Source organism: Perna viridis, chromosome 1 (assembly GCF_037379345.1).
Source record: "Perna viridis isolate PV_CMFRI_1.1 ecotype Kerala chromosome 1, ASM3737934v1, whole genome shotgun sequence".
In the NCBI taxonomy this organism is placed as follows: Eukaryota; Metazoa; Mollusca; class Bivalvia; order Mytilida; family Mytilidae; genus Perna; species Perna viridis.
In genome coordinates, this window is record NC_142445.1 from 66,277,668 (window position 1) to 66,304,022 (window position 26,355).

The window sequence follows — 26,355 nt, forward strand, 5'->3', positions numbered from 1 at the left end:
ACAATTCTTCAGTACTTTGTGAGTTTTACTTTTACCTGATACAGAATTCTAGAAAGTTAAAAAAAATGCCGTCTAATTCGTTTTATTCAAACTTTACTTTCTTAATAATTTCCTTAATAAAATACTGGAATCCTTGTGTCATTTCAGTAACTATTTCTTGCTTGTAATTAGCTGACTTTGCGCAGTGCCGACTGCCCGTTTCCAGTAGCTTGCTCCTGGTACATAATGATTGTTGCTTCGTTGTTACTCCAAAAAAAGATAGAAAACCTAGATACAAATGCATAACTCACCTTCAAGTAAGCTCTGAAAGGCCCCGACAACAAAAGTAATAATATCCACGGTAACAGAACAATGACACGCCTTTAAAAAAATCAAATAACGACACGAAGAAGGTCAGGTCTTAAACCACTCATTCCAGGTTTCATTTGATTTCGTCATGCCGCAAATAATAAAACTGAGTGGTCAGATACCACGCCACGTACACTCAGTTAAATTACTAATATCAGCACATATTTCCATTTCCCTCCCTTTTCCCTGTGCTACTTCATTCTGCCTTTCCCATGTGAATTTAAATGTATACTGACTTTATTACAAAGATACATGTATTTGATTACGGCTAAACTAGTGTTCTACTTAAGTATTATTACTTCGGAATTATGCATTTCGATCTAGTTGAACTACCAGGGGCGTTGCTAGGCCTGTTTTATTTGTACGCAAAATTACGGCGAGGGGTCTGGGGGGGGGGTCGCTCAAGGCCCCCAGTGAGTCATTGCATAAAACCTTTATTTCATCTTTAAAATGTGTGTTTTTATTTTTGTTACTTTTTCCGAAAGTACGCAACAGTATATTTGCGCATAGGCAGCTACGCTCCTGACTACAGTTCAATATATGAAATCTCCATACCACAGGCCTCGGGGAATGGGGAGGGCACTACTTTGTTTATGTGAAGTTTTGATGTTTTGCCACACATGCAGATAATACTTGAAATACAATTACTTTTTATACATCTATAACTTTTCACTAATGTACAAATATAGCGAAAAATGTTGATAAGATTTATCACATGGAATTTTCATCAATCATAAAAAAATGTAATTGATAAGTTTCGCCAGGAGGACGTGGGCATTGTTTTAGGTTATTCTGTCTGCTATAGTGAGGGGTGAGAAAAGGCATGATAAAAAGGCCAAAGTTCTAAGCAAATCCCTTTTGCTTCATAGAAAAAGAATAATTGAGATACACAGAAAATTTGCAATAATTAAATAAATATGGATTGATAGAAAATAGAAGAAAATCGAAAGTTACGAGTCGAATTTGCCGGGCGAACAGGGATATATACACTTGTATGGTATGAATGAGTGGTTTCCAACTTCCGAAAACAATACATTTCGATCGGATACTACTGAATCCGGGTTTTGTATTTTACAAATTAACAACGATAAACGAAATCAGTGAGTGGAATCTATTTTAGACGCGACCCAAGAATAAAAATTACTGACCAACATTGACATGTTTTCTTAAAAACATATCCAAAGGAAGCTTACCCTGTTTCACATACAATCAAAGTACTAATGACACGGTATAGTAGGCTTAAAGCTTACGTTTCTGAGTCCCCCTAAGCTAAACTTATTCATTTACAGAAAGATTTAATTGCATAAATTATATAATAAAGTCAGCCAAAGATTATGTCATTATTGGATCAATGTACATAGAAACGATGATTTTGATATGTATATTCAAGTCACCCAACGTTTCATAATCCGCCCATCACTTACTTTAACAGTTTCAAATGGATTTTTTTTCTGTCAAAAGATTTGTTAGATATACATGTATGATAATTTAGTCTAGTTTTGCCAACATGAGATTATTTCAATTTGATTTTTGTATATGCAAATGAAGCTACACACTGATGATTTCTAAAGCATACGCAAAACTAATTTTTATAATATTATGTATGGTAAAAAAAAACAAAAAAAAATTAAATTGGATATACAGCATCATTCAGTGCAGTATTATTCCAAATCGAATGCATGTTTTATTTGTCCAATACTAACCGGTGCGATGTAATCAATCAGAAGGCCTTTTTAGCAGTTTTACTAAAACATTTAAATCTGTCATTGATTATATCATGCGTTGTGTCATCCTACATACAGGATGAATTCATACAAACACATATTGGTATATCTTTTTTGAGTTATGTTGCTGAGGATGATATTTTGTTTGTAGACTAATTTGTGTTGCCTTTCATACACTCGTCGTATTATGGTTTACAAATGTCTGTCTGCATTAACAAGTCGCACCGTACCTCGGACAGAAATGATAATCTTCCTAATTAAGTAGGAATTCCTACTTTATTTATCAAAAATTCTAGTATCAAAAGTTACTGATCTTGTCTGAACAGTAAAAAAACATTGTTTTTTTCTAGAACTTACACCATAATTTCTATTTTTCTTGAAGTATAATTTTTTACCACGAGTAAAACCATGTCTGTTTACTCAAGAAATCCAAGTTCATTTAACTTCAGACTTATTGTTCGTTGTGGTGGTCTTACAGTTTGTATACCTTTTTTATAAGAAAAATTCCAGTTTAGTTTCTGAGTGATGAGACTTTATTAAAAAGAGGGAACTGTAAAGATTTTATATGTAATCCCATATTTTAGAAATGGCACGTTGGATTTACTTTAAAATACAATGTGTAATGCTTTGTTAAAATTGTTAAGGTCGATAGTCATTTTAGTACCAGAGGTACACACATCATTAGTCTTACTCACTGTTTAAATTTGTATAAAAAAGAGACCTTTCTGAAAGTATTCATTATGTTGTATTTGTGTTATACGCTATATTTGTTGCGTTTCTCCATATCGGTTTTTTCTACTTGTATAAAATCTCAGTGACCTCCATAGTCCTGAAAACCCGAATCATTAAAAGAATATTATCTAGTAAGTACCTTTCATTTTTTTCTACTTGTTAATTTTCCATTCCTCGTGTCATGATTAGTGCCTTGAAAAAAAAAAAACTAATGATTTGAATTAAAAACGGGAAAAAAGAAACTCATTTAAGATTTTTTTCCCCTTTGATATAAGTTATATGTTATAAAGTTACAAACACACAAAGTATATAACAATATGGTTCTTATTTATGTGTTTTCAGAAATTATGGTATAATATTAAGATTATGAACAATTATAATCCAATTGTATATTTCAATGAGAAACAGTATGCGATTTTATTGTAATGAATTTGTTTTTTATGGATTTATGAAACGCTGTCAATTTCATGAGTTTGATGTTCTTTTGTTAACGTCACAGGTTGTGTGTAAAGGAAAATATTACCCCCCCCCCCCACCCTACCGGTGGAGGTCTGTGGGTCCTGCTGTTGTAAAAACAACCATGCATACACATTCGACTTACCACACAAAACTCATTACAGCCCAACACATAACAGTTATGTAAAAAACATCAATTTGACCTTGAGGTCAGAGTTCTAGGTCCAATGGCACCAACCACTGTGACATATATTACATCTGTATATGTATGATCAAATTTTAACTTTTAAATTTAAGATTTACATAATTAAACGGGATCAATTTCGTGTACGAAACAGTACGCCTAAATGTAACTGCATAGTGCACCCTTAAAGAGCAGTAGTTTTTTTAAAAGTTGTTTTTGGAAAGCTCTGTGTAAGGAATTTTAAATATAATACAAGATTAATTAAAATTGGACAAAAGACATTGATTTCGGAGCAAATCTAATACTTGATCTTGTCCCACATACTTAAGGTAATACTGTATTATGTTCAGCTACATACTTTCAAAGATTTTATACTTGACCAAAAAAAGAAAAAAACACACAAAAACTGGGCACTGAAAAAGAGAATTTATTTGACATTTATATTCATACCGCAAAAATAGCATATGAAGATGACAGAGGCAATATTGGAGGGTCCAATGAAAATTGCCCCTTCTTCGCAGAATTTTTGTTTTCAATGGCATGCCTTAGACGCATTTTCCTGGCTTTAAATGGGAATATTGTCCATAATATTGCATAACTCTTTATTTCTGGGTGAATAACACTAAATCAACGTATACGGTTAAGTGTAAATCAAAGTAAGAAGTAAGAACCCAACAAATCAGTGTAATGGTCCGAGTTTGGCTCTTTTTGGTTTCGTCAATTTTTTTCAAGATATTGTTTTTTACCTTTCTGTGTAAATGTGGAGGCAAGCTTGGCCGTCAAGCGGTCATCTGTCTTAGTAGATCTACACCAATGCTTTAAACGTCTATTTGCTGACCCTACAGGCACTGTGAGGAGAACTATAAAATTGGCATGTTAACTTGGATAATAGTCAGGGTCTGTTAAGCTCCGTTAGCTTTTCTAGTGACATGGACTCGGTAGATTCTGGGAGACCTACACAGGAAATGTTCCATCTTTCAAGTCCAAAAGCATCGTCATCGTATCTTATCTTGAACTTGTTTGTCGGATATATTCTGAACGTGACAAAAAAGTTAAGAGGGATAGGGAAGGTTGCTAAGAAAACCTTTCGTTAAGATCACTGACACAGTGAAAAGAAAAAAAAAACATTTATCCTGTAATAATTGGTCATGGAATCTTCATAATATCCAGGGTTTGCCAGATTTGTCATTCTCCTAAGTATTCTTCGCTTCGTGAACTCGACATAAATACTTTCGGCGATCGCAACTGCTTCATCCATCCATATACATCTGTTTGGTCCGATCTTTGGTCGGAAATGACCTTGCATTTTTTAGCAGAGATGCAAGCCTTTTTTACATGGCATTTGAGTTATGTGGAGCTAGACTTGAAGGTTTAATAAAGCATACGATGAGCAATTACTTATTACTTCTCTCCATTCATTGTTTGACACAGTGATCTGCGCACGCGCCTCAGTTTATACTTATCGTTTACACGCCCTCAAGAGATGCAAGAATTGTCCTGTATTTTCCTAAAATAATAAACAATATGTCTACTGAAGCAGACTTTCTTGTTTCTCCCCACTTAGGGGGCAAATTCTTCGAAAAGCCACTACATATTTGTTGCTTTCAACTTTTCCGCCATCCATATCTCCAACAAGGTAATATGCTTGTTTGGCAACCCTGACAATACACTTTTCCTGTCATATCCTTGACCCCTTAAATACTAAGATCTAATCTACAGTCCCACATTTTTCTTAGTGAGGCTGTGATGGTGGATTCAGCATCTACTTAACTAGGTGGACAAAACGAACACATTATTCATTAACAGTATTATTGTTATCAAATACGGATAACACCGAATATAGACTGTCATTTGCTCTAAATTTCTCACATTAGTACAGTCATCCGTCATTATAAAGGCACATTTCGCATATACTAATTTCCACTAATTAATACTATATAATTTCTAATAATAGCAGTGATAAGACCTATACTGCTACCACTCTCTCCGAAGAAGAGATTGTGGAAAACCATAAATCTGTGATATCCTCTTATAGTCTCTCTACCAAGGACGATGATTGTGATTTACCGTCTATGTACTGGATTCTTAAACTCCACAAGAACCCATACAAACAACGTTTCATAGCTGGATCTGCAAAATGTAACACCTATACTCACAACTGTCAAAGAGGGTCTGCAGTCCTACCACAACATTTGTTACTCCCGTAGCGGTATTAATTCAATGTGGATCCTGAAAAATTCGAAAGATCTTTTGGAGACAATCAGTTCAATACTATTATCTGAATATAATAGCATTAAAACCTATGATTTTTCAACACTGTATACTTCTATTCCCCATACTCAGTTAAAGTCCCGACTTAAAAACATTATACATCGTTGTTTTTCCAAAAAAGATGGTACACCTAGATACAAATATATAGTTCTTATTAAAGATTCCTCATACTTTATAACAAATAATTCCAAATCATCTTCCAAAATATACAGAGGAAGATGTTTACAAAATGCTGGAAATTGTAATCGACAACATATTTGTCCAGTGTGGTGGACGTGTTTTTCAACAAACGGTCGGCATTCCAATGGGAACAAATTGTGCTCCTCTACTTGCTGACCTATTCCTTCACTCTTATGAGGCTGACTTTATAGCTGATCTGATCAGAAAGAAAGAATATTGTTTGGCTAGATCCTTCAATCTCAGTTTCCGCTATTTAGATGACGTATTATCTTTAAACAATCCTAATTTCGGGGATTTGATATATCGCATCTACCCAAAAGAACTTGAGATAAAGGATACTACAGACACTGTGAAGTCAGCCTCATATCTTGACCTACACTTAGAAATCAATGGTAAAGGAAAACTATTGACCAAACTTTACGACAAACGTGAAGTTTTTTCATTCAGAATTGTCAACTTTCCTTTCATCTGTGGCAACATCCCTTCAGCACCTGCGTATGGAGTGTTCATATCACAACTCATACTTTATGCCAGAGCTTGCCGAAACTACGCAGACTTTTTGTATCGCGCTAGAACTCTAACAAATAGGCTTCTGGAACAGGGTTATGTTGCTACAAAATTGAAGTCATCACTACAGTAGTTTTATGGTCGTCATCATGAACTCGTGGATCGTTATGGGTTAACCATCTGCACCATGAAAGCTGATTTATTCAACGGGTCATAGTTTTCCTTTCCTCCTTTGTCTACCCCGGACTTAACTTTTTATGAGCAACTCGGCGGGTTGAGAAAAGCAGAGGACGCTTACCCTACCGGTGCACCTGGTCCATGCTACCAGTTTTTAGTGGAGTCCGAGTTGCTCATTTGCTTCTGTTACTTTGTATGTATGATTTTAGTTACTTTATGTTCTTTGTTGTGTAATATTTCAGTAATATCAATGATTTCGTTCTGGAAGTCTGAAAGACTTGGCATTGTAGAAAGATGAAAGTTCAGTACAAGAGTATTTTCTGCTTTCCAATGAATGAAACAATTAAAATTTCTCACATTTAAAGATTTTACCCCAATTGTGACCTCGAAACTTAATGTTTCGTTGACCCATTACCAAAATGACATAGATGATAATGTGAATAATTTTCTGTTTTTGTTTGTTTTTTTTTACAACGGCAATTATCTGACTCTTATTTCAGAGTAGCATACATGTAGTTTGACTGTATAATTACCAAATAGTTTGGCTAAAAGCTATACAAAGGAAGGGCACAAAATGCAGCATCCATAGAGCATAAATATCTTGCCAATCGATTTTTTTCTCCCTTGTGTGTATTATATCTTAGACCGTTTGTAGGAGGGAAAGACAGTTTTGTTTTATCTGGTGTCCATTTCAAACCAAGAATTTTTTTCTGCGAATTATCCAAAGGTTTCCCAATAAATATAATGGGTCTGGGGGTGCTTTTCTGAAGGTGTAGATAAAGGTAACAACAAAATTACTGAATACTAATTGATCCATAATCAAGTCACCGGAGTAGAAGGTACCGCAATGGTCCTGATTTGGTATTTATACAGGCATTCCGAACGAAATAGTCCCGATTTGGTATGTATACAGGCATTCCAAACGAAATAGTCCCGATTTGGTATGTATATAGGCGTTCCAAGCGAAATGGTGAGTTAAATATAGGTTTTACAGCGCACATTCGTGTGAAGTTTGGGAATCCAACCCAAGTAAAGTAAGTCCTCACATTTTGTTTCGATGTTGTGAGAAGACATAAAGGACTTATAGTTGTCTAGGATTTACATCTTTGTCATCATTAGTGCTTTTGTATGTGGCATTACCTGGGGTGTTACTATCAATGCCCAATTCCTTGATAAGGTAATGGACTTAATTACAAACAAATACAATGTTGTTTGAAGCTTTGTCCGCAGGTACGACAAGATATTCGTCATGCAATGAGGAAAGGCATCTAAGTTTAATATATATTTGATTAGCTTGTGGATGAATTATCACCCTGTGTTTCAGTTTGGTCTGCAATCCAGAAAATATTTTTTTTAAAATAATACAAGAGCGATATACAGGGACAAGGCCTAATATATGTGGATGGTGTTGGTGACAGGTACAAAATCATTCTGTGGTAACCGGTTTAACTTTATCTAGAAGCCAAGACGGGAAATTATGATAAAATAGAAAATTTGACCGACAGATGAACTATTGTCATAGGGGCATCAAACTGGATTAGTTACATCAATGAGTGAAACAATTTTGTTACTATTAATCGTCTATCCAGCACGGTTTAATTACAACACTTAAACATTAAACATGACATTTCATGTCGGCAGAAATGTTACGGAATATCAAAGTGCAAGTCATAAATTAGCACTTACCACATTGGCGGATGGTCAATAATTATTACTAACCGAATGCAAGTAATGCAAATTATATTTGTCATTCATAAGTTTGACAGACTGGTTACATGCACATAGGTTTACCACAAACTAGGAGAATGAAAACCAAGTAACACGATAGACAATGACCTGTCATCGGAAGAGAAGCCACAGACTGCAGTCTTCCTTTTTATCAACAAATTTGTACATTTTCTACTTATAAATTTTTAACACTAGACAACTTTCTTCTGGTACAATTAAACGACACAGCGACTACCGACAGTGTCTGTAATCGGTAAATTATATATTTTATACAGGAAACGTTTCATCCTCCAGGTTGGTATTTTTCATTGATAAAAGACAGTTATAAATATTTAAAAAAAAATAATAATAAAACTAGTAAAGCAGTTGCCTCATTGTCTCAAGGAAGCTGTTTTCCAGTAATCTATTTCATCCATTCCTACAATGTTTCCCTCGTCAGACAATGTCAGTGATGTTTTCATATCAAGTTTTGATGAAAAATAAGAAAGGATAGTTTGCATATTTATTGTAATATAATTTAATTGTCTCTATTTATTAAGACTTCGATGCATCGGTACCTAAACTTTATATTCATCATGCTCGTGTTGACTTTGAATATTCGTTCAGATTGAGAAAACATTATGTTGAATCAGCTGTTTACCGATATATACATGTATGTCTGATAGATTAAAAAAGGCTGCTGTTTGTATTAAAAATTAAATGTAATGGTACAGACGTCATCATTTAATTCAAAAACCTATACGAAAATAACTGATACCTTTAAAATGAAATATTTCCTAAGTACATTGTAAAAATCGAAATTTGTTTTCACTTAAATTTACCTCATATATATGCAATAAAATGAAGTTTCTATTCTAAAAGCTCCATATAGACAATTCTCTACTTTGTATCATCGAACTAATGAACTCCAGCTGATAGTAAAATGTCTGTATAACAAATATCAGGGGGAATATCACCCAGCTGAAGAAAGTTAATGTTCTTTTTTTTTAATTCTGCTTCATCACGTGCACATTCCTTGGCTTTTTTTATGAAGTCATATAGGAGGGATATAGCGCCATCGTTACTTTGTCATAACATTCAAAAGAAAGTATGCCCCTCTGCTGTTGGTGTTTAACATATAAGGGCTCCAGCTTTAAAATTTAATTTTCATCAAATTTGGAAAAACTGAATTTACGTGTACTTAATTGAGGTCTTCGTTATGTAATGGACACCGTAGAAAAAATTTCTGTATGTAGCTTTTAAAATAGGAACTTCATTTAATTGCATATAGATGCAGTTAATTCAAGTGATAACAAATTTCGACTTCTACTTAAAAAATATTTCATTTCAAATCTTTATTTCTATGAAAAGATATCAGTTATGATTAAATGTTTAAATTAAATTATGACGTCTGTACCTTTATATATAATTTTCAATGTAGACATCAGGTCTTCATCGATGACCACGTTCCTCGCAGATCTTCCAATGGTTACAACATTGATGTATTGGATGATTTCTGTCTTGGTGACCAAAAAAAAAAAAAGAAAAAACGGACAGGATATGTACCTATGTATTAGAAGTAGGGAGCGACCGTTTGCATTTTGTTTTATTGTTATAGAATGTGTTTCTATTGATCAAAACCCGTCGTAATCCAATTTCAATATTCATCATGCCTATTGGCTTTATAGATCAGTTTAGATTGAGCGCACATGCCTTTGAATCATTACATATCATGATGAATATAAATTCTACTGACGATATTGAGAATTAAATTTACTGGCACATTCTTCATCATTTAATTTAAAAACGTATAAAAAAGAGAGAGAAAAATGAAAAGAAATCTGATATCCAACGTAGAAATCGAAATTTGTTATCACTTAAATAAACTAATTTATATGCTTAATATTAAAGTTTTCCTTTTACAACCTACAAATAAACAACTCGATAGTTGGTCTATACAATATCTTATAATTCACATTGATGATTACATCAGACATTAGATTGTTAATAGCATTAGAAAAATACAGTTAACTTCTATCATATATTAAGCACAAAGACATCTGATTTTGTGATGAAGATTTTCATGTCTACTCATGTAACTGATTCGTCGTAACTTAAAAGAGAAAAAATGAATGGGTATGAAATATATAGCTTTATAATTAGCAACCAAAATATCTAAAATATATACTGAATATTACATGTCAAAATCTGTATCACATCCGGTATCAACCCGAGACTCTTATATCACCCAAAGGGCCACCGCCGATTGATATAGGTCAAGGGTTGATACAGCATGTGATACAGATGTTGACATTTCATGTTCATTGTATCATATATTTTAACTATACTTCAAGTGTATTCTGTGTAGGGGTGCGATATTGGGTATGCGATATAGGTCTAGAGGTGTGATGTCGGATATGCGATATAGGGTTAAAGATATAGGGTTTAAACAAACACTTATAATGGATATACAAAAAAGGTATATTTTAATCTAAATATATGATATACGGAAATCTCATACACTCTTGGATTGGATATAATCCTTAAAATTTTTGTTTACAGGGAATGGCATTCCTTTTATGACATAATTCTTATAAACAAAAATATATTATTTGTTTGTGCAGTCCCTGGGTAGAGCTGGTGTTGGGTATGATACAGGAATCGTTGCATTTGTTATCATGTCTATTTTCACATCCACAAAAAAAGTAATTATCATTCTCCCTCCCGCAAAATCTAAAATACGGGGAGGGAACATTCTCTATTATTATTTCTACTCGACACTCAGAACTACCAAAATAATAATGGCCGGGTTCTTGATGAAATCGACACTCAGTACTACCAAAATAATAATGGCCGAATTCTTGACTTGATGAAATCGACACTCAGAACTACCAAAATAATAATGGCCGGGTTCTTGATGAAATCGACACTCAGTACTACCAAAATAATAATGGCCGAATTCTTGATGAAATCGACACTCAGAACTACCAAAATAATAATGGCCGGGTTCTTGATGAAATCGACACTCGGTACTACCAAAATAATAATGGCCGAATTCTTGGTGAAATCGACACTCAGAACTACCAAAATAATAATGGCCGAATTCTTGATGAAATCGACACTCATTACTACCAAAATAATAATGGCCGAATTCTTGGTGAAATCGACACTCATTACTCCCAAAATGATAATGGCCTCAGTAAGTAAGTACTACCAAGTAATGATGGAGCACTCCATGAAATTAACTTTCTAAGGTGTTTCATCCGTCAAACGTTACTGGTAGAATAGTTATGTTTTTCTCTCTGTATAGTTGTTAACAGATCTGAGTTGCTGTTTTGCAGTATGAAATTCTTTAACCTTTGAAAAAAATGATTTTTTGAATTTGTAATTTATGTGTTTCTTAATCATCTCTAACTATAGAGTTTTTGTTTGTTACGTAATTTGTGTAGGTTTACATGAGACGTACATCATTTGAACATATCCGATTTGAGAAGGGTTTAATCGACTTTAATTTGATCTTTAAAATAGTGGCATTAGAGTACAATTTTTAATTACAATAACCGGCTGTATTATTTACTTTTTTTAGCATCGGGTGGAACAGCGTATTATATGTATTTGTGAGTTGTGATATATTTAACCTTTTCTCCATATCTCTCTAAATTATTCTGAAACGACTGGACTCATCATCTTCGAGAGCGAAATCCATGTACATCATAGAGTGAATTTTTAATTTATAAGGACATACAACTTTATAATTTATAACTTTTAGCACTTTGGTATATTGTGTGTCGTCTAGAAGGTATAATGCGTGATTTCTTGGTATATTGTGTGACGCCTATTCTATTTGTAAATATATAACTTAGTGTCGTTTTTTTTCACACTTTCTGTACTAAATATGAAATCTAAGCCAAATATGTTTACACTCTTAAATGTAACAGACATAGATATCAACGGAAGGGTCTTACATGTGATGAATACTTCTATATTTTCTTTTAAATCTATTTAGAAATTATGAATCTCAAGTGTTTTAGTTGTCAGATGTACACATCTACTTTACACTAGCAACGTATGTGTTAGATTGACAGTTATGACAACTACCGAAATCTTATTTAAAAGAACACCAATTTATAGTTGTCAAATACATGTATTCTCAATCTTTACTGGTGGCTTTATTGAATTTCATGGCCATGCTTAATGGTAGATTTGATACAATGACATGCACATTAAAATTTTATAAACCCTGCATGTGCTATTGGGTAATATAATTACAAACTATTCAAATACTATATATATACATGACACATAATTTAAACGCAGCCTTTCTCCAAAATCAGATAACGTAAACGATCTTAAACGGACTAAAGACTAAGGCATTAGTTATTAAAGAATTGTTTCCATTTGTGGTTAGTTTTCTTTTGATAGTTTCGATCACCATTTATATCTCCCACAAATTATGTAAGTTATAGGAAGACATATTTCACGTACTTGACGTTTCTAAAATCAAAAGAAACATAATCCAATCCACAAGTAGCTAAATTTAAAGGCCTATTTCTATGGTAACATAGATATAATGCCATGGTTGCAGCAATATTTTGAAATGCTTTACCTTTCGTTATATTGTCAGAAACAAAATACTTGATTGATTTTAACAAAGTACAACCCCGTGTGGAATAGTCTCGAAGCAAACTCATCTAATTGCCGAAGAGTACTAAGAGTACTTATACATCTGGCCAATAAGACTTATACCACTGAACAACTAAGGTGTAAGGAAGACTGATACAGACTTAAGGGTTAGACAAAACGTCCTTAAAGAAATACAATTCTTTCTGTGAGGCGGGGAACTTCAACACACAAAAAAATACAAGCCGGGAAACGATGTGAAGATAGATAACTTGGCTGGTTGTTAAGAAAAGTGAAACAAATAGAGGAAGAATTTGAAGGGATTTTTTTTTAAATTTACGTATGAGAAAATATTTCCGTCACGAAAGATCTGCACTATACAGTTTAAATTCATGAGGAAAGTAATAATCTGGTCTCATCTAAACAATACTGACCTATTCACAATATTCATTCTGGTCATATTATTGTCATGACCAAAAAAAAAATAAAAAGTGAAAAACAAGAACAAATACAAAAAGAGCACTTAAGATAAGACTTATGCCAACACCATTGAATACTTTCGTATAGCTCATCATAAGGGAATATTTCACCAACTACAATATCAGTGTGATGGTTTCGAGATTATGGCTGGAAGCCTTGTCATGAGTACCATTTCATCAACTCAAATTTTCTACCTGATACATTTTGAAAGATATCAGCTAAAATTTTAAAACTGTCCATTTGTGTTTGTCAAGGGACTACTACTTCGACCCAATGGAGACTTTTGAATCTAATGAATGAGAGTCGCCTTAATTCTTTTTATCTATCTCTCATACATGTACATGTACTTTTTATACTTTTAAACGAGTTGGTGGTATTAAAATTACCTTGACCGTCATTCCGTCCGTCTGTCCGTCCGAACTTCGTCGCAATTATATCTGCCCTTAGTGGATGGATTGATTTCAAATTTGATGTGAAGCCTTCGATTAATGGGGTATATGTTGTAGACAATTTCGGTTACTTTCGGATATCAACTTTCTTTACGAGTGGAGATAAACCTAGCACGATGACGCGTGTCACTTCATGTTTGCGAGATTTTTGAGATATGATTTGGAATAAGTGTTTTGACTACTGTGATCTGTATGTTGACATAGTGGCCATGTTTGAAGAAACCACTTTATGAAAGATGTCCAAATATGAAGTTAATCTTTTGGGATTTTCAAAAGTTTACGACAACGTACACCAAGTAATGACAATAGATCACCCGTGCCGATGAGTTTATATGAAATTCGATTAATTAAATTGCTTGGATAATATTAAAGTCCATTCAAACGTCGACAAAAATTAACGATTTATCCCCTTGTATTTGTATAGTTCTACGGTGAACCTGTGAACTTTAGTTTTACAATGACCACAGCAATAGCGTCATGGCAAGGGACAAAACGAAGCAGAGAAACTAAGATACAAACAACGCTCGACGGATATATAGAATAAAAGGAAAGCTCAAATGAGCAGTCTGGATTTTACCCTAAAACGAAAAATACGATTCCTCCGCATAACGCCCGTTAAAACACCACAAGGGAAACAAGACAACGAATGGAATAAATCTATGTTCAAATTGATACACACCCGTATCAAAAAATGACGGCTGAGCGAAGTTTCAGTTCTTCAATGCACAGTTTTTAGACTAGCCCGTGAAACAATTATGCATACCGGTTCAGCGAAATGCCCATTACACTATATTTACCCTAAACATTAAAAAAAAAAAAAAACTCAAACTCGTACAAGATTTACAAAGGCTTTAGGTTCCGGACTTGGTTTAGGTTCCGGACTTGGAACAGGTGTAAACGATTGTGCAACATGCTCTTGAAACTAAAGGTACAAACTGGGGAACGGGTTGAATGTGTCAACAGAGGAATGGCGGCCATTTACTCTGTGAAATGAAAAATCTTCATTTTCAAGTTTGGTCATTATACAAGGAAAATTATAACATGAAAAAGATGACTAATAAAATGTGAGCAATGCTAACTAAGTAAAAGCCCAGTCACGTCCCCAAAAACCATATAAAGAACCCCTGAAGTCATTTAAATAAAAATTCATTATAGGATACAATTGCAATCAGTTGATGTAGAAAGTGTACAAGTTTCGTCGAATTCTATTCAGCGGTTTCAGAGATTGGGAAATGCCCCCTTTAACGATGAATGACCAAGTCCGTATTTTTCACCAGGAAACACCAATATTTATTCAGATTGTAATGAAAAATGGAAGGTGCACAATGGCTTCTTCTAAAATAGATACAGAATGTGTAAGTTTCTTCGAAATCCATCAAGATGTGTGAATAGAAACCGACACGGACGGACAGACAGCACAATCACTATATAAATTTGTACGCAGGGGTATTCCAAAAACTGAAATGTATAAATATCTAATTCCAAGGATTGCAAATCTTCGAGTACACTTATTAAGTCAGTCTACTGTTTAAAACATGACTACTGATTCGTACAGTACAAACTTTTGAATGTGTCTCAGATTGAATTTTGTGTTTAAAGGGATTCCAATAGACACAACTGAATAAATGAAGGATAAGTTGTATACAATTTCAATAATGGACGCATTTACCCATGTATTTAGCTTATTGATGGTATTTTAAAAGTTTATCAAATAGGTTTTAGATTGATCTATATGCATTAAACAATAATTAAAATCAATGAGGGGTTTTAGATATAAAAAAACACGTGACTTAATGTGTCAATCCTATCAGTTTTAAAGATAATGTTGATATTGGGATCCACTGTTGTCACTACTGGCTACTAGTATCTGAAATATTACTGATCAGATGAAGCGTTTTGGATTGGATGAGCCGTGCACGGAGATTAACTTTTAAGGGTTTTAAACATATTAGTTTTCATAATTCAAGGCAGGTGCTTTAGGAGGATATTTAATAATATTGGTTTTTAGAACAATTGCTTAAGAAGATATTTGTTTAAACTTAAGCTTAAGGTGTGAGGTGAAAATGACATCTGTCGACAAAAAGAATGCTATGGCACGGAAAAAATCGATAGCGCCACCGGATGTGGGTAGAAGAAAGTCGATAGTACCTCCAGACTTCGATAAAGAACGGAAGAACTCCCAAGACTTTGGAAGAAAACATTCAATTTCACAATCATCTGATATCTCTAGGAGAATGTCAATGGCACACAGGAGACAATCTGTTGTAGAATCAATAACGGGAAAATCTACGCTAATTCTTACGTCTAACGCTACTCAAAAGAACATCAAATACGAAAACACATACAAACTTGAACCGGATGTAAAGTTCCAGACAGAAAAAATCAAGGGAATTGTTAGAGATATATTTGAAAATGACTTGTCGGACCAAACATACAAGCCTGAGAACTGCATTAGTCAATCAAAACTATTGGCAGAGAAAATAAAACAAGCCGTGAAAGCACAAGACTTCGATAGATACAAAATAGTTGTTATTGTTGCACTGGGAGAGAAGGAAGCAAATCCCTCTGTGGCATTCACTAGTAGATGTATATGGAACGTTTCTGCAGACAATTATTCGGAATATGTTTACCATAACAAGTCATTGTACGCAGTTGGTATGGTATACGCCGTATCTATAGATTGATTAACTCTATTCAATTTTAGTACTATTCATCCTTAAATTTAAAGAAATAAACATCAAAGTTGTGGCTTTAATATTCTCTTATTGAGAATTATCTACATATGATCTTCTGTACCCGATTACTGTGTATTTTTAAGCCAATAATGGAAGCATAAACCGATGCTGGGTTTGGACAATGGTTTTCAACAAAATTAATGGATTTAAAATAACAATGGATTTTTCTTACACAAAGGGGTATATAGAATTTAATCATTATTGAGGTATTCAAATTAAAGCATTCTAGTATCTGTAATTTGTATTCATGTATTTTTAAACAGATATACAAGATAAATATAACCATTTCAATTAAAATATAGAACCACTATGAATATTTAACTATGTCATTCCTTTTCACAAATTTGAACGAATATGCAAACTGAGGTTGAATTGTAATCTTACTGGATCGTTTTACTGGTATATTAAAAGGTATAAATTAACATTGATTGGCATATTGTGTACCATGTTTGCTCGGAAATCAATAAATTTCTACATATACAAAATACCTGTATGCTTATATAACAGGGACAAGAAATGACAATGTTGTTATTCCTTAGTTACAACGTCAAATGAAAGCGTTTTGTCTGTAAACTATTCCCTTTGAATACAAAAAAGACCTCTGAGAAGGGTTATAAAGTACTAGAAAATTGAGTTGAAAAGTTCAAAGACTAGCATATTTCAACCAGTTTGTATTGAATTGTATAGATCAATGTTTAAAAATCTGACAGAAAACACATTCAACAAGACCATTTATATAGTGTAGGCTTTCATAACGTCTTACATTTATTGATATAGCTTCACCAGTATATGACGTATATCTCTTTCAGGTGCAGTACTTAGGGACAACATTAGTATGTTTGTGTACACTGTAGCATGTTTGTTATTACCAACTTATCATTTTGGTTTTTGTACACTTAAACAACGAATTAGTAGATACTCGGTCTTGAAAATTGGTCCTTATTCTTATGTTCGTCTGTCACTTTAGTTTACAAGTTTTAAAGAATTCAAGCATTGTTTTTAAAGAGAATTTAAGGTCTTTTAGAACTTGGTCGCTTGCTAATGTTCTTGAAATGAGTTTTACCATCCCGGCGTAATGCTAGGGTATGTAGAAATGTTTTAGGATGTTTCATTTACTTAATCACTTCAGCCTTCTTTATTGATTTGATCTTTAAGTGTATAGTGTCGATCCATAGAGTTGGAGGGCATATTGAAATATGCAGCAACACTGCGGCCTATGTCTGGCACCAAGATTAATGTTACCTCAACGCCAAGATTAACAAATAACCTATGCAGAATCAACAACTATCCATAAATCTTATTCACACATATGGTGCCAAGTGATTTTCAGCTTTAATGTTTTTTTACTTTTAATTCTATAATGTAATTTAAGGGCTTTAAGTGCAATGCCAACTCCTCAAGGTCTCGATTTGCATGTACATGTATTTGATATTTAGGTCTGAAATCCTTATTAATCAGTTAATATCTTCGTTGCCAACTTTACTTAATCCCCGATCAATGTATGAACAATTCTGTATTTGACGCAATCAAAATTTGATCAACTTGAAGTTAATGATTTTATATTATTGCAATATCTTGACCTACATTTGGACGTACAAATTAGACTAAAACAATGGTCTAGGAAAATAAAAAGTTTGCTTGGGGATTACACATGTCAGACAGTGGGATATCTTACATATTTACATTTGTCATGTCTAGTGAGGTTTTAATACCAGTAGTGTCTCTTCTTTTGGGAAGTTTGACATGTAAAGACACCAGTCGCAGTAGGGTATCGATCATGTGTCATATCAATTTTAAATGTTATATACAATATGAATGTACGACCTCCAAAAAAAGAATGCTATTGAATTAAGATATCGATGTCCGGTCGTCTGTTATATTTTATATGATGATTGATAGTTGTGTATACTCTACGGTTTGTACAATTGTTCTCCTTGTTTGTTCTTCGCTATTTGTTTATAGTTTGGGACTCTAGTTTAAAAGTATAATTATAATGCATGTATTGCACAAAAACAAGGTTGAGTAGTTTGGTATTTCTTTTTTCTTCTAAAGTGTTAAGTGGCTTGCGAAATGATATTTTTATTCTTAAGTCCAGTCATGCTATGACATATTTAGATTTTATGAGAAAAATATGTCGTGGAGTGTGCAGTGTAACAAATATTCTTTTGAACCAAACTCTGTGTAAATCTGTCTTCAACCGGAAGTCCAATACAGAGGTTGTTACATATATCTAGTTCTATGATTTACATCCTACAATAAACCGGTCTACTTCGTCCGTCCGTCCATCCGTTCGTCTTCTGTTGCGTGATAAAAGTGTTTGCCACGCCGAGAAAATAAATTTTAAATAAATATTTTTAAACAATTATGAAGACATGTTCTTAGATTTGCTTCCCTTCACTGGACATTGCCTTCATTCACTGGACATTGCATGCCTGTAACAGGTATAGTATGATGTGCTTTTTAGACTGTTTCTGATCAAATATTACTCAGTTGACTGTCATACGATAATATATGATTCGACTTCTTTTTAAATGATCATTTCTTTATTTATTTATTTATTGTTTGTCGAAAATATTTAACTAATTGATCTCCTAGTGACACACACAAGTTGGATTTTCATACAACATTAAAGTTACGTTTTAGTCATAAATTTTATACAAACCACTTATGGAATTGAATTTTTCGTTTCGGATGGATTTTAATATCAAAATTATTTAATGTTAAAGATATTTCTAGTTTGAAAATTTTGTGGAAATAAAAGAATTTAACGAGCTGAATATAAATTTTAACGTGTTACGTGCAATATGTACAATAAAAGGAAAAAAAGACTATCAATCATACACATATAAAGAATCGTTTAAAGGACTTTTAATGTTCAAAAGCATTTAAATTCACATTTATTTCATTAATAGGATACGGATTAAAGGCAAATTATGCTAATGTGTGTCATATCAATTAACGTCTAAAGACAGACATGGCATGGGGTAATACAGTCAAGAATAAAATGGGAAGAAGACCCCAAGGCTGTCAGCCTACCCGCCTGATAAAATTAGAAAATTAGAGGACTAGACCCCTAAGCCCAATAAATGAGTCTGTGCCCAATCTCAATTTACTGAAAAAGGAATATGAAAGCTGTTGCCTTTCCCAGTATGCTATAAGAAGGGGAAGGGTATTATCGACGGTCCATCGGCTTTAAAGATTTCTTGCAGTTCACTGTGTGCCTGTGTGTGTTATATGTATGGGGTACCAGCACTGCCTATGTCTGTTACATGTATGGGGTACCCCTGCCTGTGAGTGCTATATGTATGGGGTACGAGTGTGTCTGTGTGTGTTACATGTATGAGGTACCAGTTGCCTATGTCTGTTACGTGTATGGGGTACCAGTATGCCTATGTCTGTTATGTGTATGTGGTACCAGTGTGCTGTGAGTGTTACATGTATGTGGTACCAGTATGCATGTGAGTGCTACATGTATGTGGTACCAGTGTGCCTATGTCTATTACATGTATGGGGTATCAACTTGCCTGTGTCTGTTACAATGTGCATGTATGGGGTATCCACTTGTAGAAATAATGACTTCAGTACGGCACAAACCGTATACAATAATGTGGGAGCGTTTTTAACCAAGTTTTATATACCTTTAGAAGTCTTTAACAGATAAATCAACAAATTACACCATTAACATTGTATGAACATAGCTACATAATTTAATAAATTACAAAGTTATCTCCCTTAATAATGACTTTTACAGTACATTCTATATATATTTTTCTCCTAAGAACAAAGGTTATATGAAAAGGCATATATTAATTTCTGTTTACAATAACATTTTTAACAAAATGTCAAAAATAAAGATATGTAGGATTTCCAGCCATGAATGACATTTTGCATGATTCTTATCTGGAGTGCTACTTCAGAAGTCAAGTACCACTCAAGTCAACTGGTATTTCTCTTGAATGTGTCAATGTTTTCATTTAAATGACAAAACATCTTCTCTCTGCACGAAGTGTTACTGTTCAGTAATTTGATTTCTACTTTAATACCACTTAAAACATTTGTTAATAGTATCTTTGAATAACAAGAGAGGTATATAAATTTCTCAAGGACATCTTAAATGCAGGCACTTTAACATATCCTTGTACTCGTAAAGGACCCCCGCCTCGACTAAAAAACATTAAAATACTGAGTACTCGAAGAATAATATAGTATCAACTGGTCAAGAAATTGTCCTTAAATCATGACAAACTCTAAAGCGACACAAACTGAACATATTCAATATCAGTTCTGCTGAAGGATAATTACCATGCCTTGGAGTAGTGACCTACGCCTGGACAATATACATTTTGCAACTAGAAAGAGATTTGAAAAATAGCAAAACTCACGGATTTAAAAACATGATAATCGAGACGTTATAGCGTGGTAATAGTTATTTTCAACATTATTTCAATTTTAAATTATACATTTATACCTATTTTGTCAAACGTTAATTGTCTTAACTTTGTTATGACCTCTGGTCTAATATTCATTTAATCATTTAAAAACCCATTTGGCAAAGAGCACACATTTAAAAGACAACACTTGATACACTAAGTATAAAACGTCCTAGATCTTGGATAAGTCCGAACATTCTCATACCTACAATATACAATGTGTTAAAATCAGATGGTGGAATTGATTTCACGTCTTCTCAGTTATAGAATATATTAACATTTTCAGACAGAAGAAAAATCCTACAATAACGACTTAAGAGAGACTAAAATTAAGTACCTTAGAATTCAGCAAGCTGATGCCAACGAGAGAACGCGTCAGGGGACTAGAACATTCCGCATACTTTATTTATTCAAATACACCTGCTAAGCATCACACATACAAAATGTACCACATTTCAACTTTTAATTTCAATTTTACAAATCAGACCGGTCAGTATTGTGTCCGAATAAAACTGTAAAGTGTATCTATAAATCTAGTCATTCATGTAATTCCGCTCAGAACATCATTATTGTGTCAATAAATTGCATGTATATTAGCCCCTGGATAAAGAGCTTTGAAAGGTAATCACACTTACCAGATTATTAGATTATTTTTTCATAAAACAGAAACTAAAATCAAATCAAATTCACTCGAATAGTTTAATAACTGCAGAATAACAATGGAATGTCTTCTACACAATACGCAAGCTTTAAAATTAAGATTATGGGGAAACTAATATTTTTACTCCGTTGTAGAGGATATTTATTACCCACCGATCTATCTCTAAAATAAAAAAAAGATATACAATTATGTATGTCCAAACTAATGCCTATTTTAAGAGACGACCTTTATTGTCCTGGTTATTTGAAAATTTAATTTAAAATTTTGCAAAACTGCAAAAATTGTCTTTTTTGTAACTGCTGCCACCAAATGGAGTAATAACCTAACTAGATCAAGCGTATGTAATAAATGTTTTTTTTAAAGCTATGTTTATTCCATTCGGTACCCAGTGGATCGATGTTAATTTCATTCGGTACCCAGTGAATCTAAGTTTATTCCATTCGGTACCCAGTGAATCTGAGTTTATTCCATTCGGTACCCACTGAATCTCTGTTTTATTTTTTAGGTTCCCATAGGATCTACTTGTATGTTTATTCCATTCGGTGCCCAAAGGGTTTAGTTCAAGAGGTTACGTCGGTAGTTTGTGTAGAAATTCAAACGAAATAATGGTCATTTCAATTGTAAGCACATGTACACGACGCATTTAAAATAGAAGATCATGCTAAATAATGTACCGAGTACACTCCTTGAAACGTTCACGTTTCCCATTTTAGCGTTCGTGCATCGTTTATCGTGCGTTTACACATCGTTATGCGTTCGTTTAAACGCACGATAAACGCACGATAGAAGCGTTCGTTTAAACGCACGCTAGGAGCATTCGTTTTAAAAAACGCACGATAGAAGCGTTCGTTTATACGCACGATAGAAGCGTTCGTTATTTTTGTACTTTGATTATTTCCATGATTTAAGGTAGGAGTTACGTAAATGAACGCCCCTAGCGGATTACGAAAAAAAAAAAAAAACGTTGTCGTTGCCGTTACTATGCGAGTTATTTCCCTTTGACCACTGACTAAAAATGTTCGACGGCAATCGAAATTCCCGTGAATATTTCGTTCGTAAACTGTACTATACTAAATAACATAACCTTTGCGGAAAAGAGAGGCCAGAAGATGTTGACGAGAAAGAAAAAAATAATGCACACGAAAGTAATAACTACAATTTGGAATGGAGACAGAATAGAAAAGTATATATACTGAAAGGGTGTAAAAACTGCATATAATTCTCCTCTAGCTGTGTTCGCATAATTGCGAAGATATGGTCTTAGGAGCATTCTTATGAAAAAAAATGGAAATATCCTCCAAATGAAATAAATGACCAGTCTTGTTTCGACGAATAAAATATATATGAAAACAGTATTTTCGGTCGTTCTTGCATGTATGAACGACCGAAAAAGCTGTTTAATTCTTATAATTCAATCCCGACATTTGGAATTTTTTGTTGAAATGTGTTGAACCGGTAAATGTATTTATAGATTTAGTTCTGGAACGAATTTACTTGTAGTTAGATTTTAAGCATTTGTAAGTTTTTCCCCGAGCTGTAAATTACTGTCTGTAAACAAACTGTATCGGTAAAATTAATGTGGATGTAATAAACTATTCTTACGGCTATATTATGTCGTTTAGTTCGTTGCCATACTCTTTCGAACTACGCGGCCGCCATATTGGTTTCAAGTTGACTAGCGTTCATGCATGTATGAACGAACTGGCGAAGTTCATGCAAGTATGAACTTTCTGGCAAAGACGTTCTCGACCAATCAAAAACGGCTATTACCATGAAGAATCTTATGATTAGAATTATACAGTGATATACATACAAAGTTATTATGTATATTCACCGCGCTTCATAGGAATAAATAGGAGACCGAAAACCACAAGATATATGAGACCAGGGTGGATTCACAGATATTGAAAAGTGGGTTGCTCTTGACAAAACATTGCGTGAAATTTTTTATCCGACTTTTGATCCACCGCTGGTATAAGAAATCAAACTCAAATAATGTGGTAATCGGAAAAAGGTGGGGGTCGAGGGAAAAAGCACAAGATATCGACATCCCAACAACAAACTATCAAATAAATCAAAGTACTCTTGTACTGAATCTATTTACATCGATTGTTTAAATTGATCGTCAAATTGCAAAAATAGGGTTAAGAAGGAAAGAATCTAAATCGTTAACACAAGCTTGATGTTGTGTAAATTGTCAAAATTAAACTCATTTATTTAAATTCACCATTCTGATTACAAATGACGATTAATTTGTCTTTAAAGTAGCACAATAAAATTCAATTGGCACCGTACCAGTGCGCCAGTTTGTGTGATATTCAGGTTCGTTGTCAGTTTACATGGAACACCTATATATATAGATGAGTGAACACAAAACCTACTGACATCTTGCATAGTTGAACTACAACTACTAGTTAGCCTTTTTTTAGTTTTTCAAGTCAAAATTCAATTTAGCGAACTCTAGATGCCCTTTTTAATATGTACTTCTCATAATGCAACTTGTTATCAGTTGATAAACTATAACTTAACTGCTACAAATAACACCATCACATAGACTGCCACCATTCCTTAGAAAACTGCATAATCAAAATTAATATGCCCCATGAAATGACAGTTGCCTTTGACAACGGTTTGCAAAAGAGGGGAAGTGGACGGGGTTACAGTAGTTTGACAGGTGCACATTACACAAGTAGAATGCATTTTTTTCAAGCCCTGTGTCAGAAAACAAACCCGAGACCCAACGTGAAAAAATGACATGAAAAGCTGTTATTATGATGTATTTCCAACAAGATTGCTATAGTAGCTATACGTCCCCTGTCGCCGCAAAAAAAAATGACCTGCAAAAGTTCCATAACTCCCATAAAATTTGTTGAAATTAAATGGCGGCGCAATGATTAATTACATGTGTTGGTAAACAATCCTAAAAAGGGGTGACGGACAGAAGATTTCCCATCTTTCCTATCACTGTCAGCTGGTGTCTCCTTCAGTAAGAATACAATGACTTCATTAAATATCACGCCTGCCAAAAATCACATATATTCATTGAGCATTTTTATCGTTGAATATACAGAAAATGCATTCATAAAATATAGCAATCTGAAATAGAATGGTTAGACAATGCTACACGTATTTGTAAATCGCCTTCTTGAAAAACTTTGTTTCTCAGACTTTTCGGTATTTAAAGTCCCTTTTCCAACATATTTGAAATCATTTGAAACTGAAGTAACTGTGTCCAGGTCCTTCCGTTCACTAATTTTGCTACACGTAGTATACATGAAGCAAGTGTCGTAGCAAGCCTAGCGTTTCATTTACAACCTTATTACATGTAAAGATAGGTGACGTCGCCGAAATAAAGTTTGACGTTACCGAAAGAAAAAAAAAACGAAAAAAACGGTAAATACTCCCACTTAAGGAGAGCATGACGAGTTAACGAATCCCGTTGTCATGTGATTTTTATACATATTTCGATAGCTATTACAGCTGATAATTATATTCTATTTTTTAAAGAAAATTCTAGACACCGTTATTTCACAATAATAAGAAATGATTTAATACCTGCCGCTTTTTAACAATTTCCCTACTTATCCTAGTATGTATTTTCATCATTGTACTAGTATATTTCAAATATATGTACTCAGAAAACGAAATCCGATACGATGTAATTTTTTTCTGTCATATGATTACATTTGAGTCGATCTTTCCATATGCAAATTTTCAGAAAAATTGTAGGACGCGATATTTACATATCTCCTACCTTAACTGTTATTTTTTTATATATATTTTTGCTAATATCAATTTATATAATTTCATTAATTTTATTTTCTATTTTTCCTGTTTTCATTATATGTCAATATTATTATTTTTCGTCGTTCGTCTATCGTGCGTTTAAACACACGCTGGAGGCGTTCGTTTATCGTGCGTTTAAACGCACAATAGAAGCGTTCGTTTATCGTGCGTTTGGTGACCGTTTAGCGTGCGTTTGGGTATCGTACGTGCGGGAAACCTAAACGTCTCAAGGAGTGTATGAATAATATGTCGTGTGTATATATAGTGTCTTGGCACCGATCCACCCCTGCATTAAGACATTTTATTGCATTTCATGAAAGGTCCGATGGAGGAAACACTTTTTTGTGTTATCAGTATCATATTACGATATCTGTATTTGTAGCTGGAATAAAGGATACAAATGGATGGAAAGTCTATAAATGGATGGAAAGTCGGAAGAATCATGTCATCATTATTTGGTAACGGATTGTTACTTAGACTCTGGACCATAAGAACTAGTCAGGTAGCCAGGACCATAAGAACTAGTCAGGTAGTCAGGACCATAAGAACTAGTCAGGTAGCCAGGACCATAAGAACTAGTCAGGGAGCCAGGACCATAAGAACCAGTCAGGTAGCCAGGACCATAAGAACTAGTCAGGTAGTCAGGACCATAAGAACCAGTCAGGTAGCCAGAACCATAAGAACTAGTCAGGTAGCCAGGACCATAAGAACTAGTCAGGTAGCCAGGACCATAAGAACTAGTCAGGTAGCCAGGACCATAAGAACTAGTCAGGGAGCCAGGACCATAAGAACTAGTCAGGGAGCCAGGACCATAAGAACTAGTCAGGTAGCCAGGACCATAAGAACTAGTCAGGTAGCCAGGACCATAAGAACTAGTCAGGTAGTCAGGACCATAAGAACTAGTCAGG

The 26,355-nt window shown here is 33.9% G+C and overlaps 1 protein-coding gene across 1 annotated transcript; it reads left to right on the top strand.

The window, feature by feature from the left end:
• Positions 1–15,657: 15,657 nt before the first annotated feature.
• LOC148629922 (dynein light chain Tctex-type protein 2B-like) lies at positions 15,658–17,055 on the top strand. The gene has a single exon (XM_088559787.1). It carries the CDS (start codon positions 15,899–15,901, stop codon positions 16,517–16,519), a length of 621 nt encoding a protein of 206 aa, XP_088415913.1. The 5' UTR covers positions 15,658–15,898; the 3' UTR covers positions 16,520–17,055.
• The last annotated feature ends 9,300 nt before the right edge of the window (positions 17,056–26,355 follow it).

What these genes read in the sequence shown, in the direction of transcription:
- LOC148629922 (XM_088559787.1), top strand. Translation starts at nt 15,899, where the DNA reads ATGACATCTGTCGACAAAAAGAATGCTATGGCACGGAAAAAATCGATA.